The following is a 24,892-nucleotide window of genomic DNA, read 5'->3' as shown; positions in this document are numbered from 1 at the left end:
GTAGATCATTCTCGCACCTCGCCGCCAAAACGTGGAACACTCTTCCGACCCGCCTACGCCAGACCAAAGACCTCCGTACCTTCAGGAAACTTCTCAAGACCTGGCTGTTTGGGCAGTAGCAGGACCTTCCCCCTCCCCCTCACCTTCTTACCTATCCCCTCCTCAGCGCCTTGAGACCCTCATGGGTGAATAGTGCGCTTTACAAATCCCTGATTGATTGACATGGAGTAATTAGGTACCATCTGCTGCAAAGATTTAGTGCAAGCACATGGCACAATTTGAAGATTTGGAACACAAGTGGCTGCTGTATTCAGCAATTATGTTTCAGCACAAAATGCAGCTTATCATTCATACTGAATGCAAGGACGCATTTTGTACAAAAATATATATCGCCATATGCCAATCGTGCATTTTGCATAATTATGCAGTTTCATGTAATTTTGTAGAAATTGTACATTACATACATTTCACACAAGCATACATAACCTTAAACACGTTGAAATCTACTATGTCATGAACTTTCCACGATGTAAAAAGTTGTTACACAAATCTGCTACTCTTTAGTGCAATTCTGATTAACATATCTATGCTGAGATAAAATCCACAAGTAACAAAGATATAACTAGTTTCCCCAGCTTAAATGACCCCAATACTTGTCAGTGAAGTAAATTAAACTTGATAACTCCCTGGAGGAAAATACCTCCACAAATTGCACAAGAAAATTGTAGTTAACAGGGATCAAAATTAGCTTCAAACCAACTCTATTCAGGTAAAAACCAACAGCAGTGGTAACCATGGAAGGATCTACAAATTTTTGGAGGTAGAGGTAAACTGCTGGTTGAGATGTAATTATCTCCAATAATAATTTAGGAGTAATGGGCACGCTAAAAACAGTTTCTTAAAGGAACAAAATAACGTGCAAATACAGATTCTGGAGGAAATATTTCAGCCTCCAAAACTGGATTTTACTCCAAATTAACAGCACTGGAGTCTCTTTCCTCGTAGGGGAAGGAAAAGGTGCAGTGTTCCTCTGCTCCATCAACAGAGTCTCCCTCCTTGGTGAATGAAACATTGTTGTCAAATTACACAACATTTCACTCTCTGCTAAGGCGCCCAGGCTTTTATCTATTTTTTTTTTTTAAACAGCGCTTAACTTAAAGGCTTTGGGGCCAGTTTGAATTTTTTTTGGGGGGTATTTCTTTACCGTTTTCAAAGTCAGAAACACCACGCTGATTTATGACCTTATGAGCTACTGTCTGACTCTTAGTGGCAATTTTGCCTTCTCTTTATTTATCTATCTATCCAAGGGTGTAACAGCCAGGCGCCTCTCTCTGTCCTTTAATGTCTTTACAGAAAAAGTCTGACATACTTCTGAGTCATCTGGCTTATGGTCAGGGTGTAGGCAATATAGACTTTTTATGTGGATCTTCAGCACAAGATTTATTAAATGTTGCCTCTGTCATAATTAAAACATCCTTCCCGTGAAGAGTTGTCAGGCGGGTTCCTGTACTGTGAACATGTGGTAGAAAATCTGACAGCTGGAAGGTTCAGTGGGAGAACACCTGGAGGTAGAGCATTATTATTGACTGAAGTTTGGGTCATATAAAGATGATGATGGGTTGCAAAAGATGCTTGTAGGTTTACTATGGTATGTTACAGGTTGAGTATGTGCTGATGGTGTGTTATAAATACACTGCTGTTGAAAATGGGGGTGTCCAGTCTGACGATTGGGTATTATTCTAGCATGGTAATCTATGAGAGCTCCAATGCTGGATAAGTAAATATTTCAAGTAGAAGTTGCACAATGTTATATGAAATCCGTTTGCTCAGAGTGTCTCTAAACAGACTTTTAATTGGTAATCTGCACTCATTAAAGATGGGCACTAACCATTGTGTTAGGTAAGCATACCTGAAGCTGATCTTCCATTTATAGGTCACTAGATTTTCATGGCAGTAAACCTTGACATCTAGTGGTTAAATTAAAATGCAGATATTATTCTAAGGGTGTATTCATTCTTCTACCTGTTATTTTAGTCGGTGTAAACACAATTTTGCTTTGTTGGGTTAACTCTGTTATGCAGAAAAACTGTTAAGACATAACGTTTCTCAGACAATACAGCTAGGTTATTTACTCCTGCTCACCCAATATGGACGACATGTAAGAGATGTGAAAAGAACAGAAGTTTGGTAATGAGAAGAGTCACTTTCAGAATACAGACAGATGCTCTGTGTAAGGAAACTGTTTATTTCAGCTTAGGGAGAAATTGCCTCAGATCTGTTATAAATACAAACCTCTAAAAACAGTGTTTAGTTAGCACAAATCTGAGAAATGTGCTAAGTTAGAAACACCTAGCTTCTGGGACCCCAGTCCAACAATTATACTCAGCTCAAAGTTACTCAAGCCCCGACAAGCATTTAAATATTTCACAATAGTGACTGGTTAGAGTCCAAGTAGAGGGCACTGAAGAATTTCAACTTCAACTGTAAAAAATTTCAATGCATAACCTGCAGAAACCATATTTATTACAAAAGGTCCTGTTTGCATATAGAAATGGTTGGTGCGTTAGCACCTGAAGTGTGATTTTTTTTAAATTCCTGCGTGTAAAAGCCTTGTGCTTGTTTAAAATACAACTGAAGGGCAATGGTTCAACATCAGAAATAGACACACGAAGTGTGCAGATCAGGGGTGACATATTAATTGCCGTAATACAAGTGCCTTAGGATATGATGCAGCTGTAATAAAGCGGACATGTTATCCGTTGTGTTTGTGATAGAGTATTTCAGCCCCCACACTTTCATACACACATGACTTACTTTTTTAAATCTTCCATTACTTTAGGTGTGCTCATTTATACTTTACTGGGTGAGGTCCTTGGCTGACGGCCATGCCAGGCTTTTGGTTTGAAGTAGATAGTGATACCATGGTAAGCCTGACCCGGATTCCTTCCTTGCCAGTTCTCCAATGCATCTATTGTGGCAAAATGTTTTCAGGGCTCCATGTATTGTTAAGCCAAACCTGGTTTTGTGGGCCTAGTGTTGAGTCACTTAGTTTAACCCTTGGGCATATGAAATCAAATGTGTTTGTGCTGTTCGTCATCATCACCATCTTTATTAATCCAAAGTACTGACGGAGGCAGTGTAAACATTCACAACATGATCCAAAATCAGGTTTTGGAAAAGTGGAGTCGTTGGTGGATCAAAAGGATTTTGGGGGTCATTCCTACCCTGGCGGTCTATGACCACCAGGGTAGGTGACGGAGGAAGCACCGCAAACAGGCTGGCGGTGCTTCCGGGGGCATTCTGACCGCGGCGGTAAAGCCGCGGTCAGAAAAGGGAAGCAACTGCACCCGTCGCACCCCTTCCACTCCGCCGGCTCCATTCGGAGCCGGCATCCTCGTGGAAGGGGGTTTCCCGCTGGGCGGGCGGCCTTCTGGCGGTCGCCCGCCAGCCCAGCGGGAAACTCAGAATGACCACCGCGGTCTTTTGACCGTGATACGGTCTTCTGGCGACCGCCGCCCGCCAATCTAGGAATGACCCCCTTTATCTTTCGACTTCTGTCCGAAATAATATTGAATATGTAGATTACTTTGATTCCCCGTCTACTTATATCTGTTGGAACCACTTTCACTTGTTTTATGCGAGACACCAAATTCCAGAAATAGCTCAGTAGAAAATGGTAACAGTCAATATAGGATAAAAATGTTTGTTGGGCGTGATAGCGAATTCTAGGGCCAGGTTATACAAGGCTGTCTCCAAATCAGCCTGCGGAATGATGAGCGGCATCCAGAATAACCCTTAGACACTTTGTTGCGGGTCAGTAATAAATAGTCAATGCACACAATGCGGCAAACAATCGTGCATTGGTCCTGTAGTATATATGTTATGGCTCACATATTTTTAGGCCTCTTATTTCTTCAAAAGCACCAATTGATTTTTAACAATATACCGAAATATGTCATGAATAATAACATTTACTACAGTGAACGATTCAGATTTCCACTTGGCACTCCATCCCTCACCGTCCCCACTCTTCCCCTCCTGGTATCAACCATGTAACTAAGCTAGGGACAATAAACCAAACCCCTCAAATGACACCATTACTCAATTTATTTTGCTTTAATTTCGAACAAATTAGCATTAATGTATTCAACGCTTGTAGCCATGCTAAGAAAGCTGATCCCTTAGATAAATAAAAAACAGTTTCCACGAGTTATTTATCCCCTCGATATTACAAGTCCAAGTCAATTGTTCCATAGCCAACAATGACCAGAATTTACATGACCACTCTTGAATACTCTGTATGGCTTTGGTTTTCCAGTTCTGGGCTATCAACTGTTTGACTACCAATATTAAATGGGCTCAAATATTAAGTGATCTCACTGTTTGGATGTCGATCTGTGTTAATCTAAGAATTATCACTACTGCGTTGGGTGCAATGGACATCCCAGAATGCCCTTTGTATGACTTAGTATTTCCTTTTGAAAGGTCTGTAATACTGGACATGACCACCATACATGCAAGTTATCCTACATCGCACTGTTGCAGAAAATGTCCCTTCTATACTCCCAAGTCTAATCTCCTTAGGTCTGGTGGTAGCCATGATCTTTTGATTTCACTAAATTTGTATATATAATATTCTTACTTATAAGGGCTTTCATCCAACCCTCTTCACCCATTGGTCTGTTGTGCCATTCACATTTTTTTCCTTCCACTACAGTATACAGGATGGGGTGATGGGCCAGCCCACGTCAGCCACAGGCTAAATTCACTGTAAGCGATGGCATTCCACTCTTCCACAAAGAGCACATCAGCACACAAGGTAGTTCCTTTTGGTGGCCGAGACTACTATAACTCTATGTGTTTTTAGAAAATGAAAAAGTTTCCCTTAGCCAATGATGTATATTGGTGAGGGCATGGCAGCTCATCTAGCAATAACATTTTACAAAACCCATGACAAAAAACAAGCATTAACAAAGAGAAAGGGCTGGCACCCAACCCAAGATCTATTGGCTTTGTCGATTTCTGAAATACAGGGAGTGCAGAATTATTAGGCAAATTAGTATTTTGACCACATCATCCTCTTTATGCATGTTGTCTGACTCCAAGCTGTATAGGCTCGAAAGCCTACTACCAATTAAGCATATTAGGTGATGTGCATCTCTGTAATGAGAAGGGGTGTGGTCTAATGACATCAACACCCTATATCAGGTGTGCATAATTATTAGGCAACTTCCTTTCCTTTGGCAAAATGGGTCAAAAGAAGGACTTGACAGGCTCAGAAAAGTCACAAATAGTGAGATATCTTGCAGAGGGATGCAGCACTCTTAAAATTGCAAAGCTTCTGAAGCGTGATCATCGAACAATCAAGCGTTTCATTCAAAATAGTCAACAGGGTCGCAAGAAGCGTGTGGAAAAACCAAGGCGCAAAATAACTGCCCATGAACTGAGAAAAGTCAAGCGTGCAGCTGCCACGATGCCACTTGCCACCAGTTTGGCCATATTTCAGAGCTGCAACATCACTGGAGTGCCCAAAAGCACAAGGTGTGCAATACTCAGAGACATGGCCAAGGTAAGAAAGGCTGAAAGACGACCACCACTGAACAAGACACACAAGCTGAAACGTCAAGACTGGGCCAAGAAATATCTCAAGACTGATTTTTCTAAGGTTTTATGGACTGATGAAATGAGAGTGAGTCTTGATGGGCCAGATGGATGGGCCCGTGGCTGGATTGGTAAAGGGCAGAGAGCTCCAGTCCGACTCAGACGCCAGCAAGGTGGAGGTGGAGTACTGGTTTGGGCTGGTATCATCAAAGATGAGCTTGTGGGGCCTTTTCGGGTTGAGGATGGAGTCAAGCTCAACTCCCAGTCCTACTGCCAGTTCCTGGAAGACACCTTCTTCAAGCAGTGGTACAGGAAGAAGTCTGCATCCTTCAAGAAAAACATGATTTTCATGCAGGACAATGCTCCATCACACGCGTCCAAGTACTCCACAGCGTGGCTGGCAAGAAAGGGTATAAAAGAAGGAAATCTAATGACATGGCCTCCTTGTTCACCTGATCTGAACCCCATTGAGAACCTGTGGTCCATCATCAAATGTGAGATTTACAAGGAGGGAAAACAGTACACCTCTCTGAACAGTGTCTGGGAGGCTGTGGTTGCTGCTGCACGCAATGTTGATGGTGAACAGATCAAAACACTGACAGAATCCATGGATGGCAGGCTTTTGAGTGTCCTTGCAAAGAAAGGTGGCTATATTGGTCACTGATTTGTTTTTGTTTTGTTTTTGAATGTCAGAAATGTATATTTGTGAATGTTGAGATGTTATATTGGTTTCACTGGTAATAATAAATAATTGAAATGGGTATATATTTTTTTTTGTTAAGTTGCCTAATAATTATGCACAGTAATAGTCACCTGCACACACAGATATCCCCCTAACATAGCTAAAACTAAAAACAAACTAAAAACTACTTCCACAAATATTCAGCTTTGATATTAATGAGTTTTTTGGGTTCATTGAGAACATGGTTGTTGTTCAATAATAAAATTAATCCTCAAAAATACAACTTGCCTAATAATTCTGCACTCCCTGTACATTGGGAAGCATGTGAAAACAAGTATGTCAGATGGTTGATCTGTGAAAATCTATACTTCAGTATCCAGAGCAGGTAAGAAAAATCTATGTTACACTGAACCATGCAATTTACCGGATTTCTGTTGAAACGAGAAAATAAACTAAGTTTTCTCATTAAACTGCAAATGTTATTTGATCCCTTTTTTAGTTTTTTTCCCCCCATTTTGTCAAACCCTTCAAACTATTTTTTTGCCATAATTGCCCTTTTTCTTGTGGCATGTTTGTCCCTTTACCCATCCCCTCTGCATGTAGAAGGACAGATTTGCACTATTTCTGTATAAGGGTGACATTTCTGCTTCAAAAATAAGGTCTAGAAAGTAAAACTGTATTTTCTTTGACTTCTTCCCCAGTTGAACTCAGGGTGTTTCCTATAAGATTAAAGAGGAAATGTGAAAGGAATACCCACATCTGAAACAATGTTAAAACAAAATGACCACGGTATTGGGGACCAAGAGGCATTAGTGTTGTGAACCATGTGAGGTGCGCAGTAACTCAGACTGCCAAAACAGGGGTAATCAACAGGATCAAGTCGGATTACTGACGACCTCCATTTGGCCCAGGATTTTAGAGATTATAAATTGCATCAATAGTTGTAGAAACAGTAGGTTACTTGTGTGTGCAACATGGTGGTGGAGGACAGGCGAGCCTGCTGGCTGAAAGTGGGTGCAACACATGGGATCAGGACGTCTAACCTCTGCTCTGGAAGCTTCTGGAAGCTCCTAGAACAGGGAGATGTGAGGGTCACAGACTCCTCCTTCAGTGCTTGAAAATCTATGAAAAGGACAAAATAGTGGTTCAGACAGGGGAATTCAGTTAGTGCTACAATCGGTCTCTAGCAACTGAAACATTGGTTCTTTGTGCAGACCTAATTAGGACAGAATAGAGAGCAACGGAGCCCTGAACGGGGTGGGCGGGGCCGAGATACGATTAGGGTACTTTACAGGCCCCATTGTGGGAGTCTAAATAGGTCACCAATGAGGTGGGACTTAAGCTCACTTCGGAACCGCAGTGGGGTTGGATCAGTGCTCATGTTGATGGAAATCATCTTCCAAATCCTAAGAGTGAGGACGAAGACTGCCTGCATACCTGTGTTCTTTTTTTTTTTTTTTTTTTCTCCAGTCCGATGGTTCCCCAGGTTCTGGTATGGCAATGTCTGCATTACCAAAAGATGCACTGTAGACAACTGACTGTATGGGAGAAAAAGCAGCATTATGCACCAATGCACCACTAAGGTACTCAGAAACATTTTCTCAAACATTATACAATGCCTTAAATGTGCACTTCCCCACTTGCTTGGTATGTATAATGTGATTTGGTCTCTTACTACACTCTAAAGCTATTCTTTATAGCTGACACCACCTATGCACCACACAACAAGCTTTTTTATTGTGTGTTCAACTTTTTATTGTCTTGTTATCACCCACTTTTGCAATATAGACATTCATTAACTAAAGGTAGGGCTGTCACATCTTGGCATGCCAGGATCTGTGATATTGTCTCAATGTTTAATATAGCACTGGATAGGAGAAACTGAGAACCCAACGCTGATCAGCCATAAAACACTTTGCGAGTGGACTGAGGGATGATGTAATCAGTGACATGGGTGAAGTATTTGCTCTTGCAAAGACACTATGGGCCTTATTATAAGTTTAGCAGGCGGTTTATGCCATAGTGGCTACCTCCCCGCCAGGCCCATTAAGAGTTTCCCGCTAGGTCAGCGGGCGGAAACCTAAGTTTCCGCCCGCTGGCCTAGCGGGAAACATCCTACAGCATTGTCTCTGGCTCGTACCCGAGCCAGCAGCAAAGCTGTAGGATATAGGGTGCACCAGCACCGTCGCAATGGTGCCCATGCAGTGCTACCGCCATGAAAAGGCTGGTGGAGAGCGAGGTTGTAATCCCCAGGGTAGTGCTGGATTAGGACCGCTGCAACCGCCGGGATCTCCGATGCTGGCGGAGCTGGCTGTCCCACTGCAGCATGACCGCCATGGTCCTAATATGGCGCTCGAACCGCAACACAGTGCCTGAGATGGCCAGCCAAACACACATGCGCACTGAGGGGAGTGCACAGTGCACTACACTCACTGTTCGTCACCCCCAATGCCCCGCACATTTCACAATGAAAGGATAATAAATATAGTTTATTATCCCTTCGTTGTGAAAGGTTTGCAGCTTCTGCTGCTGGTGGGGGGCGACGCTCCTCCGCCATAGCAGAGGAGCCGCACTGCATTTCGGTAGCAAAAAACTAATTAGGTTTACTTTTTCTGAAAAGCTTCTCTTTCATTGTAGAAATGCATTGAAGATAAACCATTGCTAAAAATGACTTCTAAGTTTTACTTTCAGTTTTAATCTAGGGGAGTTTTCACAGGTTGCCAAGTAGGGTTTGATGTGTTCATTTTGAGAGCCTTACAGAGCTATGCTTAAGAAACTTAATTTTGAATGTCTTCTAATCTCTTCCCAGACTGGTACTAAACGTGTTTTTGACATTCTGGAAACACTGCATTGCTGCTTTGCTTCGCACACATGCAGAAATGACTATATCCCATCCTAAAGCACACTAGATTAAAAACTTTGTATACCAGTGAAATCCAGTAACCTGGCCATAGCATATATATAGGACACAGAATCTTCACTATAAGGAGGCAGCTGGAAGTCCTCTGGCCCTCAGTACTAAAGAAGCTGGAATGGTAAATTTAAATCAGACGTAATCACCTTAAATTAGTAGTAAACCGTGGCACAGATGCCAGAGTACCAAATGTGTTTGCAAAGTCCATGCCAATGAATCAGAAGTAAACCACTTTTTTCTGTTCGTTCATCAGGGACCCTATGAAAAATCCAACTCAACTGAGCATAACGTTTACATGCTCTCAGATGCAACAGTTGCATTATTTTTTAGATTTGAAAAAACTGGGCCTTGAGAAGATGTTTACGGCCTTCTAATATGCCTGGACTCTGTTCATTCACTTCCTTTACCAGAGAAACTCCACATTTACTCTACCAGTGACCTTTTATTCTGATATATAAGGAATATGTGGATTTTCTATGTATGTGAAAAATGTATTACTTTCTTTTGACAGTGGTATAAAAAAAATTAAAAAAAACGGGCAGACTTTCCGTTCTATTTTGTTGTTAAAAACCGCCTGGAACCAGAGCCAGCGCTCTATCCCCTTCATCTTCTGCGCGAGGAAGGTGCGCAGTGACGGTGGACGTAGACACCCGAGAGGCAGCCTTAAGGTCCACAATATTTATGTTCTCGCATCACACTATAAAGTTCTACACAGCAACACTTAACATCTTCTTGCCTTCGAATAGGAGATGAACTTAACATGGTCGTGGACATATCAAGCTGAACTGTTCATACCGACCCTCACCACTGCTGTCCGCAATTACAAAAAAAAATACAAATACAGAATTCCATCCGTCAAGCAAAGTATTCTGTCCTAGTGCATTGAGGGTGTAAACTGGCTTTGTTGTGTGCTCTCCGGTGAAGGGGCAATTTCTGGATGGAAAAAAAAAATCAGTGTGATCGTAGCAGGGCTTGTCTCCTCTGATTAGTTTATTATAAGATAAGCAAGATATCAAAAAATAATAGTCTGTTTTCTACATAAATCTTAAATGGTTGTAATGAACGCACTGTCCTAAGAGTTGTTCCAAATGCCCAACTCTGGGTTAGATGGCAGTCACTCCCAGGTACATTAACTTTTGCACACATCCCTCCTGCAGGTCCATAACCCACTCAGCCGTGTCACTCAGATACTTCAGCGCGTCAGGTGGCTCGTGGAATGATTCAAACAATATTGTTCAATTTCAAATTTAATATCCCAGGTAAGATGTGTGACATTTTGCAGCAACTCTGACGAGGGAGAGTTCCTGCCCAAAGGACTCTATCCGAGGTGCGATCCACAGCGACTCTCTCCCTAAGAAAGTGGAAAGTCTATCACACTTGAACCACGACCCCAATAGTGGTCTGGCGCTAATGTGTGCACCATTCACCTACAACCAGCAGCAGCGACACGAACCAACACCTACATAGCACAATCATGACAGTTTCAACTGTCCCTAACCAAGCAATACAAACATTCCCTTGACTCGGAGTAGCAATGTGTTTAATCTTCAGGGGACATGGAGGTGTTATTTATTTGCAACACTCTAGGCTAGTGGTTCCCAACCTTTTACTTCTGAGGACCACCACTGAATCACTACTGGAAGCCGGGGAACCCCAAGCAATTTTTGCTATTTGAATTTCAAACATGAAAACAGTAATATGCGAAAAATACACAAACAGGTAAACCCCAAACAAATACTCGAATTTACTAAAGATATTTTATATTGAAAAAATATGAAAAAATCCAAAACTGTTAATGGTGTTGCATCGCAGCAACTAACTTTGCAATGTTTGGTTTTATTTAGGAAAGCTGAATCCTGTAGTCAGACCCTGTGTTACCCACGCAATTTATGTTTTTACATTTTAGGTATATAAAATCAAAGAATGATTTTTCACCTAAATATGTGGTAGGGAAAGGAAGTAAAACCGTTAAGGACCTCTCATCTCTCCATAGCCTCTCTGTCACATGTAATTCATTTGTTTTTATAGCACCTCTCATACCAGTGTATGGTGTTGGAGCACTTTACAGGGGACTACAAGGTGTAGGATTCACATGTCATCCACACTGGTAGGCATTTTCTAAGAGTGCTTGGACTGGAGAAGCACAAACTCAGGATTTAGAACATAACACAGTGGTTATCTTTGACTTAATAATAGGAATGTATTTCTACACAAGCAAACATTTTTTAGCAGCATAAGGAAAATGAAAGACCGAGAAAAAAAACATAACTTTCTAATTTGTGCCATGCAGTTTGCATGCAGCTCTCCGATGGCAGTTCATAGCTCACTGTGCTAGATTACGATTGTAACCTATGAACTGAACAACAGAACCTCTGTTACAAAAACAGTAACCCACGGTGCTATGCACATAAAATGCATGATACATGTCCTTTGCAGCAGGCATATTAACCATATGCGATACCTTAGATCAGTCAAAACTGCCACTAGACAAAACTCCCATCTCTCTCCAGCAGGTACATTATTCACCAGAGTTATCTTGACGCTTTTATTTTTGCCAGAAAGGTGCCGGATGTACACATAACTTTGCAGTGCTTTTGAAACTGCTGCACTAAGGAAGTAATACATATTAAAACACGCACACATGTCTTTCTGTCAAGAGGTTCCAGCTGGAGAAGTGCCTTCTGCTGTCTAGACCTGCAGACCCCCTTGGGATGTGTCACGGACCCATGGGGGGCTGTGAACCACAGGTTGGGAACCACTGCTCTAGGCGGTCAGAGGCTGGAGTCAGGTAACACTACTGATATTTAAATCACAGACCTAGAGACGGGCAAAGAACCGAGCCAACGAGCTCTATGTTGCCATTTATTCACATGCTTCTAGGAAGGAGCAATGCTGGTGCCAAAGGGCATGGCTTTTTCATTTAATTTGGGGGTTCTATTGCTTCCCAAGTGCCTCTTACACATTGTGCTTCGTATTACTACAAAAGTGAAGTCGGCAACTAGTTTACTAATGAGAATAGCTAAATAATCTAACATCACCAAACACTACGCAAAGTCCTTTAAGAGCTGGTATTGGTGAGTGCTCAAGAACAGTGTCTCCCTCACCACTGCGTGAGTTATGGTGGGCATATGCAAGTTCCACTGGCTTTGCCAATGCTTGTTGAATTCCTAGCTGTGTGCTTCCTGGGCCTGGAACCTTTGTTATTGGTAACGTGGATAAGCTCTGCAGAACTCTTCTTGTTAAAAGGTTTGTCAAGTGATTTTCATCGGTATAAGCCCAGCAAACTGTAATGGTAATTGTATTTATATAGCGCTTACTACCCCTGAAGAGGTGTCAAATCACTTTTTGGCGATTTGCACACTACTGTGGAACACAAAAAAATTAGTGGTGGATTAGTATATGGAAATAGGAGTTAATTTGAATGGGTGTACATTATATTTTATCCATTAAAGTAGTAATAGAGAAGACGCCTACTCACTCAGCAGATTTCCAGAAGTGCCCCGGGTGGGATAGCCGCCGGTTAAGTTTCGGTAGTTTTTCAAGCATGTCCATCAGTAACGTGAAGCTCGGACGTTCTCCAAAATCGAAGGCCCAGCACACGGACAGGATTTCCTGCAAAATAATGTTTTCCAGAGAAGCTAAATGTTACACATGGTTTACAAATTAACATGGAAAGGCAAACCTAAAGTTAGCCTAAGAACAAGATTGTGAGAGCAGAGGGAGCAGATTAAAATCGGACTTTTGTGTTTTACTGCTCCCAGGCACTTGATGCAGCGCAGACACCCACAACAAGGAGAAGGTACAACCCCACATCTTGACACGTCAATGATTTCAAGCTGTGTTAAGGAGGTACCATATTCCTTAAGTAGGTATCCGTAAGGGTGTGTTACAGGAGGCAAACAGTGACCAAACACTTGCTACTGTGTTTTGAATTTAAGTAGAACTTTAAAAGAACTCTTTAAAACTCAACACCTGGTCTCCTTTCTTTCGAAGGCTTGATTTCTACAACTGTAATGCAGTTGATCATATGAAAATCAGTGATTTTTTTTCACTTACAGATTCATACCATTCAAAACTTTCTTCGGCGGAGTAATAGATCAAGCGTAAGGCTACATATGAAAGCTGTAAAGAACATGATTCAATCACCATCACAGGAAAAGAGTTTTATACAATGCAGATAGTTAGTTCTCCCACATGAAGGGTTCCTTAAAGACGCAGTCTTTGCAGCTAAATTAGGTGGGCTTTTTAGAGAGTGTGCACTCCCTTTTTAACCCAAGAAACTGTTCTGCTTCTGACATTTGGAGAGAGGACAATCAGTCTTTGTTCTTTAGAAGAGGCTTGGCTTCATGGGCTGAGGCAGTGTTTTTTTTTATTTAATTTCTTTTATTTTAGCTTTTATTTTTTTACTGGCTCACAAGTAGAAGGTTGCCCTGGCTCAGTCAATTAGGGGATAACTTATGGGCAATGCGTCTACTCATAGTTATGCATAAATGCCTCTATCAAACATTTGTTTCTCTGTTTTAAGGCTTACGGCCAGGATAACTAAGTGTTAATGTACAATGATTATTGGATGCTTTAGAAGCATCAGCCCAACTCCTAGACAACGACCTTGGTCCTGAGGCTGCCTGGAAATTTAAAGACAAGGCCATAGCCATGGCACACCGCTGTGACAGGCCGTACCAAAAATAAAACTGAACAAATAAAAAGGAGAGCCTTAACCCATGGGAGACAGAAGAGTAGTGAAGGGAGAAGTTTTCTTCACGTGACATTTCAACAAAATGGTGCTATACTGACCACCTGTCTGGTAGCCCTTTCATGCATTTTATCATTAAAATATCGGTCTCCTCTGTAGGCCTTGACAGTCTAATCTTATTAGAAGATCGTTGGCAGTCTTTCCATATTAATTTGTATGCCATGTGTAACATTTAGCTTCTCTGCTTCATCGTCTTTTCAGGAACTTTCTTGTATACATCCTGAAGTCGTCAAAGACCATTTATTTTTAGCTCCAATCTTTATGAATATTTTGTCAGGTTTGTAATAGTACGTGGTATTTTATAAACAGGGACTTTAATTAGTTGCCTGGCCCCGCTCAAGGCTTTTTAATTAACCAGGTGCATTGATCAAGGTCGGAATGCCATTTACCTTACATCTAGAAGCTCAAACAAACATCAGCCATGTTAGAATCAGCACAAGGTCTTCAGGTAGAGCACCTGAAATTCATATTGCGCATAAGATGTATGACTCAGTTTGTCTGTTTCTAGCATTTTGTCGCAATTTTATTGCTAAATGTCTAGATATCCTGTCATCCATCCGTTTACAACACCATGCTACGCTCCACATTTGTTTTAACCACTTACGAATTGATTGCACCACTCAAGATGACATTTCTTTTTTTATGTACTGTGTCTAATTTTCACACTATTATTTTATGTTGTTGTTACTTTGATGGACTTGATTGTCTAAATAAGGCATTTTAAAATTGGAAAACAAATTGAGCCTTACTCAGTTTATTGATCCAAGGAAGAAAGGAAGAAAGTAGCAAACGAGGATTACTTTCTGTACAGGCTGCATTTAGGAGATAAGGAATTAAATGAGAATGTGTGAGGACTGAGTATACCTTTCAGATGTACAATAGTCCCTCGTGCATTCCAAATGGAAGAATGTCCTAGGAGTGGAATGATGCACCAAACAGCCATAGCATGAGCTGAAAATGAGACCCAAAAGTGGGGCCTGATAGTCGGAAATGCTATGGAGCACCACACTACACAGTACTTCAGGACAGTGAGCAATCCTGTGCAACTGCTGGCCTGGCAACACTATGTGAAGGACTCGAGAACGAGTTCCCAGAAAATAAGTTTTAGAACTGGGTCAAGACTTGAAACATGCCAACAAAAGCAGCGCAATACTCCGGCCCCTTCCTTTGCTATGGTTTTGTAGCATCCTAAACGTATCTAGTCACATTACTGTTTATTCCTGGATCACATGTAAAGTCACAGAGACCTTTGTCAACTAAAAGTGCAGCAAATGCTTCCACAGAAACAAATGGTGTTTGTTGGTAGGAATTACTAAATATGACACATTACAACAAGTATGGCTATGGTATAGCAACACTAAGATGCTTTATAGGTGAGGAGGTGCAGCTTCAGCCAGCTTATGCATGAAGACCTCTTTAGAGCCTATGAGGCACAGCAAGGGTTGGGTGTCAAATACTGCACTATGTGTGGCTGCAGGTCACAAGCTGACCAATTTACGATGTGGCTACTGCCCACTTAGAAAACGTTTCTCTGTATGCGTCACCATGCACATATACTCTGCTGCATAAAATAAAGACTTAGCTCCATTTCTGAATGGGAAGTGTTGCTGTGCTATTACAGTCCAGTATAATCCAGTTTATTAATCTGTTTAGGAACACTTCGGCAACCCTGCACACTTGCAGAACTTTGCATAGTTATCTCTGTGCTCTTCCAGTACTGCATCCTATGCAAAATAAGGCCTTAACTTTGGGGCTGTGTGGATGAGCCTGGTGGTTGGCCATTATGTGGCTATGTGGGCCATTGTGGAGGGAGTGCTGCAGCACAGAAGGTGCCAGGTGTAACTCACCTTTAGCAACACCTGCCCTTAATTGAGGAAACCACTCATTAATTTATCATCTCAGTGAGGATGGCCTAATTTGTCGAAGGAGGAGTGTGGCTATTTGCAAGAAGGCAGCATGGTACCGGCTGACAAAACTAAAAAACAGCAGGTACATTGGGCATTAGACTAGGCCAGTCCTAAAGTGGATGCCTGCTTCAACAAGCATTTGTAAAGCAGTAGCACTCACACTTGCTTGAGTTAGAGCAATTGCCGTTGTAAATTCATAACTGGATTTTTCTTGCCACATAAATTTGTCAACCCTTCCTAATAATTTTGTCTTTTCTTGTCACATAATTCCAGTGACCCTTCATATAACTAAAGCACTTCTATTTACCTTCTACATCTATCTGCAGCCAAAAATGAAAATGTTGCCCTTTAGCATCCTTATTTAAATCTGCCACGATAGTTCCAATAGAATAACACTTTCATCACCCCACCATTAGAGTTGCTGGCTGGCTAACACAATTCTCCAAAAAAAGACACAATACAGCCACGTAGGAGTAATGAGAGAAATAAACCTGAATGGTCGCCCAAACATATCAAGAGTGTTCAAACAGTCATAGTATAACAAGGATGTTAAGCTGGCCTGAATCATGGTCATATTTTAAATAAGGAGAGAGTAATATAACATATACAATTATTATGTAAACCCAATAAAAACCTGTATGACAAATAAACATTTGGCATTAGACTGTAATGCTCAGAATAGCCCCTAGAGGACACCACAGTGAAAATAGCATTTGTAAGAAACATGGTCATGTAACTATTTAGTTAGACCCTTGAGGGCATAACCACATGAAAAGAATATGTCAGAAAGTAATGCACTTTAATATATATTTAGCCCCTAGAGGGCGTAGTGTGTTACACATTTTTAGGGCTAGCAGGCCTATTGCAATGAAATTACAAACAAGGCCTTTAAAACACAAACTACTCCCTTCTGTAAAACAAAATTTACAACCATTAAAGAGACTGAATGGTGGAAGGGTTTATTATTGTGGGGATCCAGAGGCGATGTAGACTGAAAGAGCACGTTGTGGTGAACATTTTGAAGTTGGCCCCATTGTCCTAGGACCACCACAGGCTGAGTTATGAGCAAAAAATGTTCTATAATAATTGCCTGCAAAGCCTTCTAGGGCGGGTTTCCCAAGTGCAGTGAATACTGTAGTATCAGCTCTCCCGCTATGTCCTGAGAGCCACTTTGAAGATTTCTGTGTTTTTTATGCAAAGCATTTATCGATTACAAATGTTTTTTTTAAAGCTATGGAGTGTGATGGGGATAGCCAAAAGAAATTACTGATTACAGCGGTAGCCCCCACAAATCTCAAGGGGAGGGAAGGGGTGAGGGACTTGGCCCGGGGGGGGGAAAGGGGGGGGGAATAAATGTTAAAAAAATAAATAAAAAAAAGATACCTTACCGCCGTCTCCATCTCCTGCTGCCTCACACTCCTCTCCCTTCCATGTGGTGTCCCAGCATTCACTGGGACACCACCACAGGCTCCCCAGCAATCCTGGTGCTGCTTACATGCTAAACATAGCATGTAAGCAGCAACAGGATTGGTCTGAGCGTCAGTCACTGCAGCTCAGACACAAGCCTGGGGTCTGTGCTGTTTCTCCAGCCTGGCTGTGTAAACAGCCAGGCTGGAGAAACCTAAGTGCGTATGTGTCGTCAGACGACCAGCCAACCAAACACACATGCACACTTAGTGCACTCTCCCCTCCCCCCACTCCCATCTCCCGTGGCCCAGCACCGTCCCTTCCCTGCACTGAAAACTATTGCTTAATTTGTCATCTCCTGGCTCTTGGCCAGGGGGGGGGGATTGACGCTCCTTTGCCATAGCGATGCAGCCGACCCTGTTTGATTAGGTAACAGTGTGAACAATGTGACCAGTGCATCAATAACGCTGTGAGGACCGTGGGCCCCACATAGCATGAAGGGGAGAGACAAAAGAAAATAATAGTTTGTCCACGATGAATTATATCAACAATTGTGCAATAATCTATGTAACAGGGTCAGTCTGCAAGGTGGAAAAAAACCCGCCCCAAGTGGGACAAATGTAAAGCATTTACCAATGACATCAAGGGATTTTTGAAAGGCAAGCCCACGAATGAATGAAAGTGATGGGCGTGAGATGGACGTTGTTAAAAGTCCACAGAATACTTACAACAGGTCAAAAATCGCTTGTGCTCGACCTAAAAATGGTGAGTAAAGTAAAGTCTATTTATTCCGCCCAGAGTACTGCTGAGCTGAAAATAGGCAGAAGGGAGTCCTATTGCTGATTGGAGGAACCTTCCTGCAGTCCTCAATCTCAGCACCGCTGCCCATGGGCGGCAGGATGCTGTGCCCACTAGAACGGTCCTGCAGCACCAGGCTCTTAGCTGCATTCCCTTTTGTGACCCAGTTAAGGAAGTACCCTGACTCCCAACATCCCCAAAGATGAGGGTATTTTGGAAGATTTTCAATCATATTCACAACTTTAAAAAAAAACAAAAACCTCTAAAGGTTGAAAATGCAGTGCAAATGATTGTGAATACCCAAGAGCAAAAGCAGATTACCCGTGGAATGCCCGTCCAGCTGCCACTCTCCTGGTAAACTGCAGGTGCTAAACATAATATTGGTGAAAGTCTGCTGTACTTGGATATTTTCTGTGGTGCTACGCTTCAACAGCAGGAATAAATGTCTTCAGACTCCTATTTTTTCCAAACCAACGTTTTAAATGGGATTGCTGGTGAGTGCTTTCACAGTACAGCTCAAAATCCCAGCTGACATCATCAAACAAGAATAAATTAAAGAACGTGGCAGACACAAAGCAACAGAACAGTAATTAAGTTTAAAGTGAGGGATCATTGGTAGTAAGTAGGCTGGCAGGAAATGGACTGGCATGACTGCCCATCGCTGTCTAAACTGCCATTGCACATAATTAAGTAACTTCCCCCAGCTCCTCGAGCAAGCAGGCCATTCTGATAAGGATTGCAAAGGCAATGACTTACTGTAACTTCTTTCCCCAAGTTGATAGTTGCTAGCACTTGCTTCACACCCTCTCCACTTCCGATCTGCCAGATGAGTGCTTCCGCAGCCTGGTTGTGGAAAGGCCAGTCTCTGGCTTGTAACTCGTACCACACAGTTCTGAAAGGCAATAATAGCGCAAACAATTATGTAGGAGACACAACAAAAGGGATTGTAACCAGAAGCTTTTACAGTGACATTTACTGTCCAAATCATCGGATGTTATTTTAGTATTCTTGGGAGAAGGCACGGTTGAGGTGTCTGTGGTGGGATTTAAACCTGTGGTCTACAGGTAGTTCTTATATGTATGTAGTATGCACTAAACCCATTGACCGATGCACTTCACTGACAAGGTTGTCAACCCCAAAAAGCACATAGGTTTCAGAAAATATAAATGTGTGCTTTGCACATTTAAACACTGGGTGATGATGTGCATTCTAAATCCCTGAGAATGATAAGATATATTTCAAATATCCCTAAGGACCATGCTACCTTTTAAAGATATGCAGCATCATCCCCTTTCATTTAAAGTTCATTTACTTTAGCATGTTTTTTAAAGCCCGCTATCACTCATATACAGGTTCTCAAGATGCTAACATTGCAGAAATTCAGGGTGACACATTGTATCAAACGTCTAGACAGGTTTTGAGGAGTTGAGCACTTTTCCAGAGATCTGGGACCATACGGATTGACTGCTGTAGTGAGTTCCACAAGGCAGGGTCTCAGACACGGATGTTGCTACCATTCAAGCTGTGCAGTCTACTTTTGTGCCTTGGAGTAGCTCTTCATCTTTAGGCACTGAATTCAAGTTTTCGGCGAAGAAAGAGTGAACTGAAATACTAAAGTTTCTATGCATAAGACAAGTAGTTTTGAACTGGATGCATTTGTTGGTAGGCAGCTAGTCAAACCGGATGCAACAAGGCGTTATATGCTCAAATTCTTTTAAATTAAACATTATCTAACTGCTGAATTTTGCAAACTTTGTAAGTGTACAAGGGCTTTTTTGAGTAAGGTCAAGTTGACAGTTATTTCATAATCCACTCTAGACTGGATCAATACGTTGGCAGCAATTGCCTTATGTAGAAATGACAAATAGAAGAAGATTCTTCGCAGTTGTTAAAAATGAAAAAATACCTCGTAATGGCCGTGATCTGATCTGAGCTTCTAGTGAGAGCTTGGAGTCAAGTATGATTCAAGGTTACATATGGAGGGCACAGCAATCCGCACGGTGACCTAAAAGGGGCGGCCATAGGATAGAATTCCATCTATTCACTTGTTGAAAATTGGGCGGATTTATGTTTTACTGCATTTTAGTTTAAGAACATTCGCTTTCATCCAGGCTTGAGTGGTTTGCAATGCTAAAGTGAAGTTGAAGGTGTTCCCAGAAGGATTGTTGGGGAGCCGACAAACGAATTGTGAGGGACCAGGATAGAAATATGATTATACTTGCGATTTTTACAACAAAGAAGCCAATGGGCAAAGACATCCATCCAACAAAGGGGAAATTATGGCTACCTGAGGAACTCCCCAAGATATGGGGATTCGAGGAGGAGCGATAATGCCCCACTTCAATGAATTACTATGTCATGAAGGATAATACCCAGGGTAATAAGAAAGGCAAAGTGCTGCAGCAGGATGGTAATAACAGGTGTCAAAAGCTGCCGAGGGGTGCAGTAAAATTAGAACTCCTCCATCGTCTCCATCCAACATCAAGCAATGGCTGCTGCTACCAATAACTCTCTGCTGCCCCCAGGATTAACACCTGCTTGTTGATCCTGCAGACAGTGAGATTCTTCAATAGAAATTTGAAGTTGAGCAGTAACAGTATTCATTAAGGTTTGAGGAATAAGGTAACCGGGAGATAGGCCAAGTAGGGCTTCGAAGAAAGACTAGCTGATCGCTTCTTTACATAGAACTAGAGCAGCCTGTTGAGAAAAGAACATGTTTAAAGCCTTGTGAACAGGTCATTGAAAACTTCTGAACCATTAGGTGTTTGAAAGTCTTCGAAGGGCAAATCTCTGCAGGGAATATATTTTGTGCGCACAAGTTTGCCAGGGTACTTTGTGTGGCCGAGGTCAATAATTTCTTGCAGGGCTCTTCTCTGGTTTTCTACAAGTGCAAACATCTTGTGCAGAATATAAACATATTTGGAGGCTACTGTAGCATATCGTGTCACCCAGGGCTGGCCGATTACATATATCTTCACTGAAAAAAAACAAGGGTCACAGGGACGTTATATTTCGGTTCTGAATTTACTCGGATAAAAGCAGAGAAATTCAGCAGTTACAGTAAGAATTATTTCAAGGACTATATTCGCCCACTAAAGGTAAATATAACTCACGCCCCTGCCATGCACAATCAATAACTTTACTGCAGATGTTAGTGACTTTATCAATGATGTTATCAAAGATGTCACGAGAGCTGTAATTTGTGGGGCAAGTAGCAGCGCATGGTGAGGGCGCGTGTTATAGTTACCTTAGAGGGTGAGTTATACTTATTTGAAATAACTTACTAGAACTGCTGAATTTCTACGGTTTTGTGCGAGTAAATTCAGAACCATAACGTCCCTGTCACCTTTGTTTTTTTAATAGAATTTCTAGGATTTTTTTAAAATTCTGTATCCTAACTATAACATCCCTGTAACCTTTGTTTTTTTCAGTGAATTTCTATATTTTTTTTTATGTAAAGAAATGTTAATTACTATACGTTAATCCACTTTAGGGTCACATGCCCCCCCTGCGCTTATTATCATTAAAGCCACAGGGAGGTGGCAGTCCCCAGAGTGCCGGGTCCATGCACCCCCGCACTCAATGTGATTAAAGCCCAGGGGATGTGGCGGTTCCCGGGGCACGGGCAGGCGCTGGGCCCAACCCCATAATAATTATAAGCCCCGGGGAGATGGTTGTCCCAGGGCATACAAGTGCCCGAAGAGGGGGGCCCCATGCACCCCCTTCTTAATTTTCATATGCCCCTGGAACCTGGCCACCCAGGGGCTTCAGGCCACGCTTGTTTTTTTCTTTAAATTTTTGCAGCAAATTGGTAACGTCATGGCAAATCCTCAGCCAAAAAAAAATAAAAAGTGTTTTTAAGCAATGGCGGGGTCCATCTAGGACCACAGCACCAGAGCTCAGGACGTCCCTATCCTGGCCCTTTTCTTATTTTACCACTTTTTTGTGGGATTTGGCTGAAGCAGAGTCCGAAGATAGCTGCCAAAACTTTGTGGTTGAAGTGTCAGCAGCCAGTCAGACCTCTGAATTTCCCTGCATGAGCTCATTAGTATTCCCAAAGTGGTCGGGAGGATCGGCAGCCCTAGATGTACAAATATGGATTTCCTTTAATTTCTCAAAATCTGCTGAACGGATTTACACCAAATAACAAAAAGCATAATCTGCGTACCGAAAGCGACCTTTCTGCCGAATTTGGTGTAATTCCATCCAGAGGTTCGGGCTGTAGTTCAAAACTCCTATGGGAATTAACATGAGAAATGCACGTTTTTTGATCACTCTCCGCCTCTTTTCTCAGCCCCCCTTGGCGCATCACCCTTAAACTTCCCATGCGCATAAAGAATCACCAGCACTCTTTTGTGGGGAAAATTTTGTGAAGATCCATAAACGGTGCCAAAATATAGCCAAGACAAAAAATGCTTTTTCTATGGAAACATGGTCCGAACTATAACTACCTACTGACGATTGGTACCGTCTGCACCACTCATCCCAGGAAATCGTAAGTAATATTTTGGATTTCAGCCAGATTAAAGAATCAGTCGGCACAGCCAGGTCAGTCAGTGCAAACGTTTTTGATTTTATCATATCCTCTTTCAAAAGTGGCAACAGTGTGAGTCTGGCGACATGTTTTCGATGGAGCCTACAAATGGCCATTGAGTCAATACAGTGCAGAGTGCATTTATAGGGAGAGTACCCACCACCATTTTTCTCTTACTTCGAGACTCCTGATTGCAATTTTTGTTTTTACTATACTGACTCTGGATTCAGTTCTACAAAAACAATCTCTACTTGAGAATCACGGTAAAGTAGCAGTTCCGCAAAGCCTTTCAAAGAGAGTCCAACTTCATAGCACACAGATATTGACTTGATGTATCAGCCATTTTTTTATTTTTTTTCTCCATTTTTTCAATTGTTCACACTACATGGCACACTGAACAGCCACATGTCATCATTGTACTCTTTTATGATCTTACGCTACAACATTCAATTTCGACAACCTGATACTCCTAATGATGCCCCACATCAATTCGTCGTTATAGGAATAGTCATATCACCTCACTGTTCATGACATTATTAATCTAGTAAAGTACTATAGATCAGGTGATACTACCAAGAGGCTCCATTTAGTTTCCAAATACCATATCAGTGCTAAAACCCAGGGCCTGATTATGAGTTTGGCAGTCTGAGGACCACCAAACTGTGGTGGCTGTCAGACAGCTGCATTCCTGGTAGTCCGACCGCCAGATTACTATCCTGGCGGTCAAACTACCAGGAGACCGCTGTCACTGCCAGGATCATAGATCCTGTTGGGTTGGTGGCAACCGGAGTCGTGCTATGGTGGTGGTGATATAGATATTTATATATATTTTTTTCACTGAAAAAAACAATGGTTAAAGTGATGTATTAGTCAGGTGGGAATTTCAGTGCCAATGTAATGTTTTAAAGTAAAAAAAAAAAAAAAAAATGAAATTCACCACTTATAGCTCCCTGCTAAGTATAAATTGTGCTCCAAGGTAACTATAACTCACGCCCCCTTATGCACAGTCTTGTTATCAATGATGTAACTTCATATTATAGAGTGTTACTGAGGCCTCCCTGAAGTGGTGCCTGTTAAAAATATGGGAGGAAACTGACCTTCTCCTCATGGACCGCATTTTAATGACTCTAGGGTTCATGGTAGCTAAACATAATGTTGCACATGCTTGGAGAAATGAACAGCCACCACGATTGTGTGATTGGAGGTTTGATATGGGCTGGTGCATGCTTGCAGAAAGGGTGGTCTATGAAAGCTGTGGCTGCCCAAGAAAATGGACTAAAGTATGGGGGAAATGGTATAACTATAGCTATGGGTTGTGCTCCCCTCTTGGATCTTCGGGAAACAATACTTGGCATCAGGCACCTACAGAGACTGCTACTGTACAGTAACCTGCCTTTGCTTTGGGTGGGGAGCAAGAAGAGGAGATGAGAGAATTGATCTGATTTGATTTGTGACTAGAAGCTACACTGTTAGGTTTTCTGTTGGATTTATTTGCAATAACATTTAAAAAAAAAAGATGAAACTTCTTGTCATTTTAGATGTTGCAATGATGTTATCAATGATGTCATAGAACTTGTAAATGGTGTAACATGATAGGTAATTGAGAGGTTCTGGGGACCCTATCCCCCGGAGACAAAAACAAAACCATAAGGGGAGGGGGTGTGAGGCCCTCCTGCTCCATTCCAGATGGGATAAAGTTGGGGGACAGAAGGGGCACTCCAGTGCCCCAGCCAACACCTTGCATACTGCGAGAGATGGCATTTCTTCCACACAGTGGGAGCAGCTATTTCTGCAGGCAGAAGCAATCTGTGTTTCCCTATCTGCGTGAGTGTGGGCAGTGAATCAGAAGTCTTCTCTCACCCAGAGGTAGTATTTTTTACTTTTCCGACAAGTGAGAGCACGACATGCCACACTCCTGCAGGCAGTGAAGGCATGTCTGCTCCCACCTGGTGAGAAATAAAAATGCTGCCGCCAGGTGGGAGCAAACATATGTTTCCCTGCCTGCGCTAATGTGGGCAGGGAAACTACTGTGACCCAGGGGTGGCCTCCCTGGAACACAGTGATTGAGCTGGCCCTGGGGGATGGCGTTACCCGAGCCTTAAGAGGCTCAGGGAGGGAGGGGCCATGCAGTCCCTTCCCTTTTACGTACATTTTGGCCCCAGGGAAAGTGGTCCCTGGGGGCCTTTAAGGCTCTGGAAAGAGGGCCACATTGCCCCTCCCCTTTTTTGATAAAACTGACTCTGTGGGATGAGGTCCCTAGGGGCTTTTAAGGCTGAGGTTGGGGTCTGCATAACTT

At 42.3% G+C, this 24,892-nt stretch overlaps 1 protein-coding gene across 1 annotated transcript in view; it reads right to left on the bottom strand.

Moving 5' to 3' along the window:
* Positions 1-24,892, bottom strand: part of KSR1 (kinase suppressor of ras 1) — a 507,520-nt gene that overhangs the window by 11,719 nt on the left and 470,909 nt on the right. The window contains 2 exon segments of the mRNA XM_069226663.1: positions 12,676-12,809; positions 18,819-18,954. Of these exon segments, the coding sequence (XP_069082764.1) occupies positions 12,676-12,809; positions 18,819-18,954 (270 nt within the window).

The sequence above is a fragment of the Pleurodeles waltl genome, chromosome 3_2, assembly GCF_031143425.1.
Source record: "Pleurodeles waltl isolate 20211129_DDA chromosome 3_2, aPleWal1.hap1.20221129, whole genome shotgun sequence".
Taxonomy (NCBI): Eukaryota; Metazoa; Chordata; class Amphibia; order Caudata; family Salamandridae; genus Pleurodeles; species Pleurodeles waltl.
This window is presented reverse-complemented; position numbering and strand designations above follow the sequence as displayed.